Genomic DNA, 14,914 nt, shown 5'->3' with positions numbered 1-14,914 from the left:
CCCGCCCGCGCCGCTGGGGGCCGCCCGCGGGCCGCGCCGGCCAGAGCGCGCCGTGCGCCCCGGGCCCCGCGCCGGCACACGCTCGGCTGCCGCGGCGGCGACGAGAACGGCGGCGGTGGAGCCGGGCCGGGCGGCAGGAATGCGGAACCGGCGCGCGGGCTGAGCTGCTCAGGATGGCGCAGGGGCGGCGGCGGCGGGCGGCCTGCGCGGGGCCGTAGCGCGGCGGGGCGGACGCTCCCCACCCGGCGTCGCGGGGGGCGGCAACGCGGCCATGGCCAAGGAGCGGCGGAAGGCCGTGCTGGAGCTGCTGCAGCGGCCGGCGAACGCGCGCTGCGCGGACTGCGGCGCCCCGGGTAGGTGCGGGCCCGCTGGCTGCGCCCGGGGTAGCTGGGGGCCTGGGTGGGTGCGGGCGGGGTAGTGGCCGGCCCGCGTGGGGGAGGGCCCGAGTGGATGCAGCCCGGGGTGGGTGCCGGCCTGGATGCCAGCCCCGGGGCCGGGGAGGGGTGCTGCGGCGCCTGCTTGGCGGTGGGGGGCGCGGGCAGCGCAGCCTGGTCCCCGCTCGGGTGGGGCGCGGGCCCGAGGGCACCTGCCGGGACCCGGACATCGCCTGCCCGCCCACGGCCCCTGGCCTGCGGCTGTGTTGCCGCCTCCCCTCCCCCAGGCTGCGTGTCTCGCTGTCACCCGCGGACCGCCGCCGCCTTGCGAAACCTGGGGCTCCGCAAAGAAAGAGGAAATCGCGGCGGGCGACCGGCTGCAGGGAGGGGACGGACAAACGGGCCGTGGGCCTCTGTGCGTGTGTGTGGGGGTCCACCTGGCCCTCCCCCCCCCACCTGCGGGTGACGTCATGGGCCCCCGCCTGGAGCCCCCCTCTAGCCCTGCACCCGGCGGCAGGGGGAGGAAGCACCTGCCGCCTCCACGTGGACCCCGTGGGAACGGGCGCCCCTCCCCCCACCCGGCCTCACTGCGCTGGGGCAGGGGGGCAGGTGCAGCTCGGAACAAGCGCTAGGCTACCTGCATCCCATCCTCCCAGCAGGCATCTCCTAGACTTTGCTCCTGGGTGGTGCCCGCTCTGGGGTGATTTCTAAGGCGCCAGAGCCCTGGGGCTACGTGTGCTGGGATTGGCAGGAGGAGAAAAGGCTTTGCTCTCGGACCGGCGGCACCCTGCTTCTGGGCTGGCGGCCCCGGGCGCGGCTTCGCTGCGGTGGGGGATGGAACAGCCCCTAGAAGCTCACCTGCTCAGGCCCCCAGCAGGGAGGGCGGCTCAGCTCAGGGGCTGTCCCCAGGCTCTGCGGGGACACACGGGGCGCTCCACTGGGGGCTCCTAGCCTGAGCCCCTCAGAACAAGCCCAGCACAGCGGGGAGTGGCCGAGCCCCCAGGGGGGGAAGGTGGGAAGACTCTGCATTTGTTCTGAGACTCCTGTTTGAGACACACCGTCTCTGGACACCCCGCAAGTAGGACACCCCCCCCAGCTCTCCTCTGCTGCTCGCCCGCTGGGCTGGGAGGGGCCTCCGGCGCAGCCCCCGCCCCCGTCGAGTGCTGGGCATCTGCTGGGCAGCTGCAGTGTGGCTTCGAGAGGCCACGCCAGAGCTGGAGTGTCCCAGAGGGGCGGCAGGCTGAGGGCCTTTCCCCGCCGCCCTGAGGGCCCGCCGCGCCTCGGCCGTGCAGTGAGGCAGGCGGCAGTGCCGTCCCTCCGCGCCTGCTCCCGCCCGCTCCGCCGTCCCCACCTCCCTCTCCCAGACCTGTATTTCCACTTGTCAGGAGAGCGGCCGTGCCAGGGAGCAGCCTGGTGAGGAAGGGCGGTCAGCACGGTCTGCTCTCAGGCTTGGCCTGGGGGGCCCGGGCAGCGGGGAGCTGGCCCCGGCCCTCTCCTTCCTGGTCACCCTGCCCAGCGGGGGCTTCTTTGGACCCAGAGCCTACCTGGCAGGAGGGACAGTGGGCTTCCTTGGCGTGGTGGGCCCTGCAGCTGCCGTGCCCACCCACCCACTCGGTCCAGGGGCGTGGCCCTCCAGCAGGTACAGGGGATCGGGAGCGGCCGGCTCTCCCTGGCTTCGGGCCCGCCTCTGCTTTTCAGACTTGGTCCATGACCTCAGCATCTTGCCTCAACTTGTCTGGCAGCCTGAGGAGCAGACAAGATACGGGCTGTTGCCCCCATTTTACAGCTGGGGAAACTGAGGCCTTGAGAACTTGAGCTGTCTTAGGGGACATGGGGCCTCAAAGGCAGACCGGCTCTCCTGCTGCCCTGACCTCCCGTGACCCCCATGTGATGCCCGCCCATGGTCTCTGCTGGAGCCCCGCTGGTCCGTCCATATTCTGTGCCACTGTGGGGTGTCACTGGGACCTCCCATCCCTGCTGTGGCCCAGATAGGCAACTCGGGCCCACTCTGGCATTGATGGGGGCTGGAGGGGGGACAGAACACCGTCACGTGGACTGGTTCATGGCTGCTGTTCTCAACTGCAGCCCACCAGGAGCTGGGCGCCTCAAGGGTGAGGGTCCCCACAGCCTGCACTCTGCAGCACAGGACACGGGGTGGTCCCCGGCCCCCCTAACCACCAGGCACGGGGTTTGGGGAGCAGATCTGGGCAGACCTCACAGCTGGCCATGCAAGGGCTGCTGGGAGGAACGCAATCTGGGGTTGGCTGCAGCCCCCATGGGAACTGCTCCCAGACCCTCCCATTGTCTGCTCCAAGAGCGGGCCCCCTGCCCTTGAACACAGGGCCTTGTCTAACAGCTTCCAGAGAGGCTGCTCTCATTGCAGGCCTGGCGGAGGGTGGGGGGTCCTCAACCTTGGGGAGTGTGGGTGGGGGCTGTGCCTCTTACTTCCTCTGAGTCACCTGCCTAGTTGGGACAAATGACAGTGTCACCTTTGAAGCTCAGGTCTGATGCCCAAGAAGGACATGGCCTCTCAGCTCTTTCATTGGGCTGAGGTGTGGGTGATCGTTTTGTGGGGCTTTGATGCATGTCACCTGGACCTTGGGATTGCCTAGAGCGCCAGGCAAAACCACCTCTGAGCGCACGTGGGCCTTCTGATTGGCGGTGAGCTCAGGGCTCGTTAAGGAGAGCTTTCTGAGAAGACGGATGGTTTGGGACGGCGGTGTGGAGACCCTGCTGCTCCTGGACCGGGGGTGTTTGGGTATGAGTGGCCCTGGGGGCCCGTCCTCACAGCTCTGCCAGGACTGGAGCAACTGCCTGCAAGACCAAGGGGGTGAACTCAGAGCGGGAGGTCCTCACTCAACCCTGGAAGGCTTCAAGGCAGAGGTGAATTTTCAGACATTGCTGTAAACCTGGGCAGGGAGGAATTTCGGGAATTTGGCTTAGTTTGGGAGAGGGTCCCCTGAGAGCGTGGTTGGCAGGGGGCTGCTGAGGAGTGGGCTGGGCAGGCAGTCCCTGCTCCCTGGGGCAGCAGCCCACTTGGGTTTTGGGTTAAATTGTTTTTTCATTGTGGTAAAATATACAAAAAAGTTATTTTTGAAGAAAATTATTTATTGAAGAAATTGTCCTTTATCCATTGTATAGTCTTGGCTCCGTTGTTGTAAATTAATTGACTATATATGTGTGGGCTTATTTCTAAGCTGTCTATTCTATTCCACTGATCTGTGTGTCTGTTTTTATGCTAATGCCATACTATTTTCTCATGCTGTTTTGATTACTATAGCTTTCTAATACAGTTTGAAATAAGGAAATATGATGCCTCCAGCTTGTTCCCCTTTCTCAAGATTGCTTTGGCTATTTGGGCTTCTTTGAGTTTCCATACACATTTTAGGATGGTTTGTTTTTGTCAAAAATGCCATTGGAATTTTGATAGGGATTTCTGTAGATATCTACATTGAATCTGTAGATCGCTTTGGGGAGTATGGACATTTTAACAGTATTAATTCTTCCAATCCATGAGCCCAGAATATAATTCCATTCATTTGTGTCTTCTTCAGTTTCTTTCATCAGTATCTTATAGTTCTCAGTGTACATGTTTTTCACCTCCTTGGCTAAATTTATTCCTAGGTATTTTATTCTTTTTGATGCCATCGTGAATGTATTGCTTTCTTTCTTTCTGCTAGTTCTTTTTATTAGTGTAAGGAAATGCAGCAAATTATTGTATATTGATTATGTATCCTGCAACTTTACTGAATTCGTGTAGTAGTTCTAACATTTTGATGGAGTCTTAGGGTCTTCCATATTTTATATCTTGTCATCGGCAAACAGTGACAGTTTTACTTTTTCCTTTCTTATTTGGATGCCATTTCTTTCTTATTCTTGCCTGTTTGCTCTGGTTAGGACTTCCAGTATTTTGTTGAATAACAATGGCAAGGCGGGCTTCCTTGTCTTGTTCCTGAACGTATGATTTTTATTCTTCATTTGGTGTATCATGTTGATTGATTTGGGAATGTTGATCCATCCTTGCATCCCTGGAATAAATCTCAGTTGATCATGGTATATGATCCTTTCAATGCATTGTTAAATTTAGTTTGCTAATAGTTTCTTGTGGATTTTGCATCTCTGTTCATCAGGGATATTGGCCTATAACTTCCTTTCTTTGTGGTGTCTTTGTCTGGTTTTGGTATCAGGGTGATGCTGGCCTTGTAAAATGAGTTTCAAAGTGTTCCCTTCTGTTTTCTGGAAGAGTTTGAGAAGGACTGGTGTTAATTCTTCTTTAAATGTTTGGTAGAATTCACCAGCGAAGCCTTCTGGTCCTGGACTTTAGGTTGTTGGGAGGTTTTTGATTACCGATTCAATCTCCTTATTAGTAATTGGTCTGTTCAGATTTTCTGTTTCTTCATGATTCAGTCTTGGTAGGTTTCATGTTTCTAGGAAATTATCCATTTCTTCCAAGTTGTCCAATTTTTTTACTTCTAGGTTAATACCATTGTGGGTAGAAAAGATGCTTGATGTGATTTCAGGCGTCTTAAATTAGACTTGTTTTGTGGCCTAACAAATGATTTATCTTGGAGAATGTTCCATGTGCACTTAAGAACGTGTATTCTGTCTTGCTTCTGGATGGAATTTCCTATGTATGTCTGTTAAGTCCATGGTCTAATGTGTTGTTTAAAGCCAGTGTTTCCTTGTTGATTTTCTGTCTGGATGATCTAACCATTGGTGAAAGTGGGTTTTAAAGTCCCCTGCTATTACTGTATTTCTGTCTGTTTCTCCCTTTAGGTCTGTTAATATTTGCTTTACAGTTTTAGGTGTTACTATGTTGGGTACCTAAATATTTACAAATGTTATACCGTCTTGTTGGATTGACCTCTTTATCATTACGTAATGACCTTCTTTGTCTCTTATTACAGTACTTGTCTTAAAGCCTATTTTTTCTGAGTATTTTTTCTAAGTATAGCTGTCCTAGCTCTCTTTTGATTTCCATTTCCTTCCTTTTTAAGGTCAAATAATATTCCATTGTATGAATGGACTACATTTTACTTATCCATTCTTCCACAGATGGACACTTGGGTTGCTTCCACGTTTTAAGTATTGTGGATAATGCTGCTATGAACATGGGTGTACAAACATCTCAAGACTCTGCTTTCAATTCTTTTGGGGGTATACCCAGAAGTGGAATTACTGGGTCACTTGGTAATTCTATTTTTATTTTTTTGAGTAATCTTATACTGCTTTCCAAAGCGGCGGTACCATTTTATATACCCACCAACAGTTCACATGGGTTTGAATTTCTCCACATCCTCACCAGCACTTGCTGTTTTCTGTCTCTTGGGTAGTAGTCGTCCTGATGGGTGTGAGGTGGTCTCTCACTGTGGTCTTGATTTGCATTTCCTTAATGATTAGTCTCGCTGAGCATCTTTTCGTGTGCTGATCAACCGTTTGTTTGTATATCTTCTTTGGAGAAATGTCTTTTTTTTTTTTTAATTTATTTTATTTATTTTTGGCTGCCTTGGGCCTTCGTTGCTGCGCGCGGGTTTCCTTTAGTTGCGGTGAGCGGGGCCTACTCTTCCTTGCAGTGCGCAGGCTTCTCATTGCGGTGGCTTCTCTTGTGGAACACGGGCTGTAGGTGCACAGGCTTCAGTAATTGTGGCTCACAGGCTCTAGAGCGCAGGCTCAGTAGTTGTGGCGCACGGGCTTAGTTGCTCCGCGGCATGTGGGATCTTCCCAGACCAGGGATCGAACCCGTGTCCCCTGAATTGGCAGACGGATTCTTAACTACTGTGCCACCAGGGAAGCCCCAAGAAATGTCTTTTTAAATTCTTTACCCATTAGAAATTGGGTTTTTTTTTTTTTTTTAAATTAATTTATTTATTTTTGGCTGTGTTGGGTCTTCGTTTCTGTGTGAGGGCTTTCTCTAGTTGCGGCGAGCGGGGGCCACTCTTCATCGCGGTGCGCGGGCCTCTCACTGTCGTGGCCTGTCTTGCTGCGGAGCACAGGCTCCAGATGCGCAGGCTCAGTAGCTGTGGCTCACGGGCCCAGTTGCTCCGCAGCATGTGGGATCCTCCCAGACCAGGGCTCGAACCCGTGTTCCCTGCATTGGCAGGCGGATTCTCAACCACTGCGCCACCAGGGAAGCCCCGGGTTGTTTGGTTTTTGTTGTTGTGGTTGAGTTTTGAGAGTTCTCTGTGTATTCTGGATATTAATCCCTTATCAGATACATGATTTGCAAATATTTTCTCTTATTCTGTGGGTCGCCTTTTTACTTGATGGATAGTATATTTTGATGCACAAAATTTAAAATATTTTCATGAGGGAATTCCCTGGTGGTCCAGTGGTTAGGACTCAGTGCTCTCACTGCTGAGGGCCTGGTTTCAATCCCTAGTCAGGGAACTAAGATCCCACAAAGCCGTGCAGCGCAACCAAAAAAAAAAATTTTTTTTTCATTTTCGTGAAATCCAATTTGCTTATTTTTTTCTTTTCTTGCCTGTGCCCTTTGGTGTCATAGCCAAGAAAGCATTTTCAAATCCAGTGTTATGAAACTTTTGTCCCATGTTTTCTTCTCAGAGTTTTATGGTTTTAGGTCTCACATTTATGTTCGTGATCTATTTTGAGTTAATTTTTGTACATGGTGTTAGGTAAGGGTCCACCTTTATTCTTTTTTTTTTTTTTTTTTAATTTTTTTTTTTTATAGCTACTTTATTTATTTATTTATTTATTTTTGGCTGTGTTGGGTCTTCGGCCCGTGCGAGGGCCTTCCCCAGCTGCGGCAAGCGGGGGCCACTCCTCATCGCGGTGCGGGGACCGCTCTTCATCGCGGCGCGTGGGCCCTTCACTATCGCGGCCCCTCCCGTTGCGGGGCACAGGCTCCAGACGCGCAGGCTCAGCAGCTGTGGCTCACGGGCCCAGGTGCTCCGCGGCATGTGGGATCCTCCCAGACCAGGGCTCGAACCCGTGTCCCCTGCATTAGCAGGCAGACCCTCAACCACTGCGCCACCGGGGAAGCCCCCCTTTATTCTTTTTTGCATGTGGATATCCAGTGTTCCAGCACCATTTCTTGAACAGACTGTTTTTCCCCATTGATTGATCTTGACACCCTTGTCAAAAATCATTTGACCATATATGTGAGGGTTTATTTCTGGGCTCTGTATTCTATTCCATTGGTCTATTTGTCTGTTTTTATGCCAATACCACACTGTTTTGATTACTGTAGATTTGGAGGTCCCTTGAGATTGCCTATGAATTTTAGGATGGGTTTTTCTGTTTCTGCCAAAAAAGTCTTTGGGATTTTGATAGGGATTGCATTGACTTTTTAGATCACTCTGGGTATTGTTGACATTTTAACAATATTAAGTCTTCTAGCCCATGAACATGGGATGTGTTTCCATTTATTTATGTCCTCTTTAATTTCTTTCAGGAATGTTTGTAGTTTTCATTGTACAAGTCTTTCACCTCCTTGGTTAAGATAATTCCTAAGTATTTTATTCTTTTTGATGCTAATGTAAATGGCATTGTTTTTGTAATTTCCTTTTCAAATTGTTCTGTATATATAGAAATGCAACTTTTTGTGTGTGTGTGTTAACTTTGAATCCTGCTGCTTTGCTTAGTTCGTCTATTAGTTCTAACAGCTTTTTTGTGGAGTCATTATGAATTTCTACATATAAGAGCATATCATTGGCAAATGAGATAATTTTACTTCTTCCTTTCCAATTTGGATGACTTTCATTTCTTTTTCTTGCCTAATTCCTCTGGCTAGAAGTTCCAGTACTGTGTTCAACAAAAGTGGTGCAGAGGGCAACTTTGCCTTGTTTCTGATCTTAGAGGAAAAGCCTTCAGTCTTGGGCTTCCCTGGTGGCGCACGGGGCTTGAACCCGTGTCCCCTGCATTGGCAGGCTGATTCTTAACCACTGCGCCACCAGGGAAGCCCTTTTTAAACTTTTTAAAGCCTTTTATTATGGATATTTCAAACATATACAAATATACCCATTACCCAGGTTTAACCATTCACTCTTTTTTTCCTTATTCTTTTCCATTATGGTTTATTATAGGATATTGAATATAGTTCCCTGTGCTGTACATCAGGACCTGTTGTTTATCCATCCTGTATATAATAGTTTGCATCTGCTAATCTCAAACTCCCACTCCAACCCTCCCCAGCCCCGTCCCCTTGGCACCTACAAATCTGTTCTGTATGTCTTTGAGTCTGTTTCTATTTAGTTTGATAGTAGTTTTTTGAGGACTTTTTAAAAAATTTTAATTAATTAATTTATTTATTTTGGCTGCATTGGGTCTTCGTTGCTTCACACGGGCCCCCTCTAGTTGCGGCGAGCGGGGGCCACTCCTCACTGCAGTGCACAGGCCCCTCACTGTGGTGGCCTCTCCCGTTGCAGAGCATGGGCACCAGGCATGCGGGCTCAGTAGTTGTGGCCCGCGGGCTCCAGAGCGCGGGCTTCAGCAGCCGTGACACACAGGCTCAGCTGCTCCGCGGTGCATGGGATCCTCCCGGGCCAGGACCTGAACCCGTGTCCCCTGCATTGGCAGGTGGACCCCCAACCACTGCGCCACCAGGGAAGCCCATTGTTGAGGATTTTTGCACCAATGTTCATAAGGTACATTGGTCTGTGGTTTTCTTATAGTGTCTTTGGTATCAGGTTTATGCTGGTCTTATAGAATGAGTTAGGAAGTGTTCCCTCATCTTCAGTTTTTCAATTTTTTAAAAGAAAGTTTGAGAGGAATTGGTGTCAATTCTTCTTCTTCTTCTTTTTTTTTTAAAATAAATTTATTTATTTTTGGCTGCATTGGGTCTTTGTTGCTGCATGCGGGCTTTCTCTAATTGTGGCGAGCAGGGGCTACTCTTTGTTGTGCTGCCCAGACTGCCCGTTACAGTGGCTTCTCTTGTTGCACAGCACAGGCTCTAAGCACGTGGGCTTCAGTAGTTGTGGCTCGCGGGCTCTAGAGCGCAGGCTCAGTAGTTGTGGCGCATGGGCTTAGTTGCTCCGCGGCATGAGGGATCTTCCTGGACCAGGGCTCGAACCTGTGTCCCCTTCATTGGCAGGCAGACTCTTAACCACTGTGCCACCAGGGAAGTCCCCGGTGTCAGTTCTTCTTTAAATGTTAGGTAGAATTTGCCATTGAAGCCGTGAGGTCCAGTTCTTTTCTTTGTTTGGGGAATTTGATTGTGGATTCAATCTCCTTCCTAGTTATAGGTCTGTACAGATCGTGTATTTCTTCCTGATTTAGTCTTGGTAGGTTTTGTGTTTCTAGGAATTTGTCATTTCATCCAGGTTATCCACTTTGTTGGTGTACAGTTGTTCACAGTACTTTCTTATAATATTTTTATGTCTGTAGAATTGGTAATAATATCCCCACTTTCATTTCTTTCTTTTTTTAAGTTTATTTATTTTTTTTTTTTAAAGTTTTACTTGATTTTATTTATTTATTTATTTATTTTTGGCTGTGTTGGGTCTTCGGTTCGTGCGAGGGCTTTCTCCAGTTGCGGCAAGCGGGGGCCACTCTTCATCGCGGTGCGGGGACCGCTCTTCATCGCGGTGCGCGGGCCTTTCTCTATGGCGGCCCCTCCCGTCGCGGGGCACAGGCTCCAGACGCGCAGGCTCAGCAATTGTGGCTCACGGGCCCAGCTGCTCCGTGGCATGTGGGATCTTCCCAGACCAGGGCTCGAACCCGTGTCCCCTGCATTAGCAGGCAGATTCTCAACCACTGCGCCACCAGGGAAGCCCAAGTTTATTTTTTTATATGAAGTATAGTCGATTTACAGTGTTCTATTTGTTTCTAATGTACATCAGAGTGAATCAGTTTTATGTGTGTGTATGTGCGTGTGTGTGTGTATATATATATATTCTTTTTCATATTCTTTTCCATTATGGTTTATCACAGGATATTGAATATAGTTCCCTGTGCTGTACAGCAGGACCTTGTTGTTTATCCATCTTATATGTAATAGTTTGCATCTGCTAATCCCAAACTCCCACGCCATCCTTCCCCCACCCTCCTCCCCCTTGGCAACCACAAGTCTGTTCTCTACGTCTGTGAGTCTGTTTCTGTTTTGTAGATATGTTCATTTGTGTCATATTTTAGATTCCACATGTAAGTGATATCATATGGTATTTGTCTTTCTCTTTCTGACTTCACTTAGTATGATAATATCTATGTCCATCCCACTTTCATTTCTGATTTTAGTATTTTGAATCTTCTCTCTTTTCTTAGTCCATCTAGTTGAATTTTTGTCAATTTTGTTGATCATTTTGGACAACCAACTTTTGGCTTCATTTATTTTCTCTATTGTTTTTCTGTTCTCTATTTCACTTATCTCTGCTCTAATCTTTCTTTCTTTCTTCTTTCCTCTAGCTTTGGGTTTAGTTCTCCTTTTCCTAGTTCTTTACGTTGTAAAGTTAGGTTACTGATTTGAGATCTTTCTTGTTTTTTTTAATGTCCTCATTTATAGCTATAAATTTCCCCCTTAGCACTGCTTCTGCTGCATCTCATAAGTTTTAATATGTTGTGTTTTTGTTTTCATTTATCTCTAAGTATTTTCTAATTTCCATCGTGGTTTCTTCTTAGATCCATTGGTTGTTTAAAGCGTGTTGTTAAATTTCCACAAAATTGCGAATTTTACAGTTTTCTTTGTTATCGATTTCTAACTTCATCCCGTGGTAGTTAGAAAAGATACTTTGTATGATATCTATCTTTTAAAATCTATTGAGACTTAATCTGTGCCCTAAGGTATGGTCTGTCCTGCCAAATGTCCCATGTGCACTTGTGAGGATGTGTGTGCTGCTGTCAGGTGGAGAGTGCTCTGTGTGTCTGTTAGGTCTAGTTGGCTTATTGTGTTAAGTCCTCTGTTTCCTTACTTCTGTCTGGTTCTTCTGTCCATTATTGAGGGTAGAATATTGAAATCTTCAACTATTACTGTAGAATTGCCTATATTCCCCTTCAATTTGTTAGTTTTTGCTTCATGTATCTTGATGGTGTGTCATTAGCTATGTAAATATTCATAATTGTTACATCTTCTGGCTGTATTGAACCTTTATGAATATATAATATGTCTTTCTTTGTCTCTTGTCGCCTTTTTGGATTTAAAGTCTGTTTTGTGTAGCCACTCTTCCTCTAACTTGTTTACTGTTTGCATGGAATATCTTTTTCTATCCTTTTAGTTTCAACCTGTTTGTGACTTTGGATCTCAAGTGAGTCTCCTGGAGAAAGGATACAGTTGGATGATGTGTTTTTAGCCATTCTGGCAATCTCTGTCTTTGATTGGGAATTTAATACGTTTACATTTACAGTAGTTACTGATAAGGAGGGACTTACTTCTGTCATTGTACTATTTGTTTTCTATATGCCCTGTAGATATTTTGTCCCTTCTTTCCTGCATTCCTGTCATATTTTGTTTATTTTTTTAGTGAAATATTTAATTTTTTTCTTAATTTCTTTTTGTGTATATTCTATAGCTATTTTCTTTGTGGTTACCATGGGAATTACATTTAACATTCTAAAGTTATAGTGTTCTAATTTGAATTTATAGCAGCTTAACTTTAATAACATACAAAACCTCTGCTTTTTTATAGTTCCGTCTCCACCTCTTTCAGTTGTTGATGTCACAAAATGATACCTTTATACATTGTGTGCCCTAAAACATAAACTACTAACTATTTTAAATGCACTGTCTCCTAAAGTATGTAAAAAACAAGGTTTGGAGTCACAACCCAGAGTTACAGTAATGCCAGCTTTTACATTAATGTTTTTTCCTTTAAAAGTATTAGTCTCTTAAATCATGTAGATAACAAAAAGTTACAAACCGTTGTTACAGCAATACTGGCTTGTGTAATAGCCCACGTATTTACCTTTATTGAGCTCTTTGTTTCTCCACATGGCTTTGAGGTACCATCTAGTGTTCCTTCATTTCACCTGCAGGACTCCCGGAGCATTTCTTGCAGGCGGGCCTAGTGGTCACAAACTCCCTCAGCTCTTGTTTATCTGGGAATGTCCTCATTTCCCCCTTACTTTTTTTTTTTTTTTGGGCCACACTGCATGACTTGTGGGATCTTAGTTCCCCAACCAGGGATTGAACCTGGGCCCTCAGCAGTGAGAGCACGGAGTCCTAACCTCCAAACCACCAGGGAATTCTCTCCCCCTTACTTTTGAAGGACAGTTTTGCTTGGATTGAGGATTCTTTGTTAAGAGATCCCCCCCCCCCGCCTTGAGCACTTTGAATATATTGGCTGTCTTGTGCCTCCAACGTTTCTGATGATAAGTCTGTTCATAATCTATTTGAGGATCCCTTGTATGTGACAGGTTGCTTTTCTTTTGATGCTTTCAAGATTCTTTATGTTTTGAAAGTTTGATTATAATGTTTCTCAGTTTGGGCCTCTTTGAGTTCATCTTCCTTGTAGCTTGTTGAGCTTCTTGGATGTTTATATTCATGTCTTTCATCAAATTTGTGATGTTTTCAGTGAGTATTTCTTCACATATTCTCTCTGCATGTTTCTTTCTCTGCCTCTTCTTCTGGGACTCCCATAATGCATATGTTGGTCTGTTTCGTCATGTCCCACAGGTCCTTTAGGCACTGCTCACTTTTATTCAATCTTTTTTCTTTCTCCTCCCCAGCCTCAATAATTTCTATTCTCATACCTTCACGTTCACTGATTCTTTCTTCTGCCTGCTCGTATCTGCCTTTGAATCTCTCTAGTGAATTTTTCATTTCAGCTGTACTTTTAGCTCCAGATTTTTTGTCTGTTTGTTTATTTCTTTTTAGTTTACTATCTCTTCATTGATATTTCTACTTTGTTTATATTAATACATTGTTTTCTTGACTTTCTCCGCATATTCCTGTTGTTCTTTGAGCATAGTTAAGGCTGTGCTATAAAATCTTTGTCTGGTATATTTGCCATTAAGTCTTTTTCAGGGACACAATCTGTTTAATTATTTTTCCCTTTGGATAGGCCATACTCTCCTGTTTCTTTGTGTGCCTCGTGTTTTTTGTTGAACACTGGGCATTTGAATCTAATAATATGGTACGTACCTCTGGAAATCAGATTCTGCCCCTTCCGCAGGGTTTGCTATTCTGTAATTGGTTTTTTTCCCCTGGCTGTTATAGGCTGTGTCTGTGCTGTGGATCAGCCTGAGGAGTGAATTTAATGTCTTCTCAGGTCTTTTCTCAGCCTTTCTCTGGTCATGCGTGGTCACTTTCTAGTTTTACTCATATATGCAGTTGTTTCTGAATGTCCTAGTCTTTAATGAGTAGCTCCCAAAAGGGGAAAAGCACAGATGAAGGGGGAAAGCTGGTGCTGGCCGTTTAAGTCTTTGGGAGGTCTTGAGCTGCAGGGGGAGGGGCTGCAGCAAGGGCTTGCCTCCCCCTTTTTCTGCACGTCTGTGGTCAGAAGCAGCAATCAGAGCACAGACCCCGAACATTTGAGGGACAAGGTCCTTCCTCACCCTGGCTCCTGTGAACTGAGTGCCAGCTGCACCTAGGGCACATGCCCAGCGGCCTGCTGTGCTCAGAGCTAAAATCGAGCAGAATTAACTGCCATTTATGTCCGAGTTGTCCCCTGGAAGTTGTAAGACTTCAACCGGCTCTGGAGTTCAAAACTTGTTACATCAGTCAGATTCTGCCAGTACCGTTGTTTTCCAGGTGGGGAGAGAGATTTCTGGTGCTTCCTACCCAGCCATCTTCCCAGAATCTTCTCTGGGATGGGCACTCCATCCAGGCACAGAGGTGGACAGCAGTGAGCCAGTCTCACCTGGCCCCCGATCCTGGGCCGTGGCATCCCGCCACTTTGCAGAGGTGGCTCGTGGCTGCGCAGCTCTGCCCCCGAACCCAGAGGCCTGTGAGGGCCAAGCCTTCAGTCGGCTGCCCACGCCGGACCCCAGTGCGGGTGCCCCCTTATTCCATCCCGTGCGTGTGTAGGAGCGCCTTCCTGTGCCGTTGCCTGGGCTGTTTGCTCACGCGTCTGCATTCTGTGGGGGAGGCGGATGATGAGCAAGTGACCCCATGCAGAGACGGGACAGGCGGAGGGGGGCTAGTGCAGAGGTGACCACTGCTGGCTGCCCCGTCAAGAGCGGTCAGGGAAGATGATGGGCCGTCTGGGGCCTGAATTGTGAAAAGGAGCTGGGCCCGCAGGAATCCAGAGGAGGAGCATTCTGGACTGTCGGAACAGCTGCCCGGATGCCTGGGTGCAGGCCTGGCCTCTTTAGGGAGCAGGAGGCCGGGGGGTTGAATGCAGGGAGGCTCTGGGACAACAGGGGACGCGTGGGGTCACCTTGTGCAAGGGTCACCTCGTCTAATGACGGGTTTGGGGTGGGTTTGGTGGGGAGCTCCTGATCCACATTTTGGGGTCCCGGGGGCGGGGAGATGGAGGACAGGTGTGGGCACTGAGCACTCCCTGCAGAAGCAGAGCCAGCAGAGGAGATGGGGAGGGACCACTAGGGAGGGTGGAGACCCCTGTGAAGACAGCTGTTAACAAAGGGGGGGGGGCGCCTGCGTGCGAGGGGGTCAGAGAAGAGAGCAAACTGAACTGACCCTTGGCGGGGTA

General features: G+C 48.5%; 1 protein-coding gene across 4 annotated transcripts in view; it reads left to right on the top strand.

Moving 5' to 3' along the window:
• Positions 1-14,914, top strand: part of ADAP1 (ArfGAP with dual PH domains 1) — a 64,558-nt gene continuing 49,644 nt past the window's right edge. Inside the window, exon 1 of one of the 4 annotated variants that reach the window (XM_057528421.1) lies at positions 1-353. In XM_057528421.1, the coding sequence (XP_057384404.1) occupies positions 272-353 (82 nt within the window). In that variant the 5' untranslated portion in view covers positions 1-271. The remainder of the gene's footprint in view (positions 354-14,914) is intronic. The other 3 variants (XM_057528420.1, XM_057528419.1, XM_057528418.1) reach the window with 3 other exon arrangements.

This window comes from Balaenoptera acutorostrata, chromosome 15 (genome assembly GCF_949987535.1).
Source record: "Balaenoptera acutorostrata chromosome 15, mBalAcu1.1, whole genome shotgun sequence".
Classification (NCBI taxonomy): domain Eukaryota; kingdom Metazoa; phylum Chordata; class Mammalia; order Artiodactyla; family Balaenopteridae; genus Balaenoptera; species Balaenoptera acutorostrata.
This window is presented reverse-complemented; position numbering and strand designations above follow the sequence as displayed.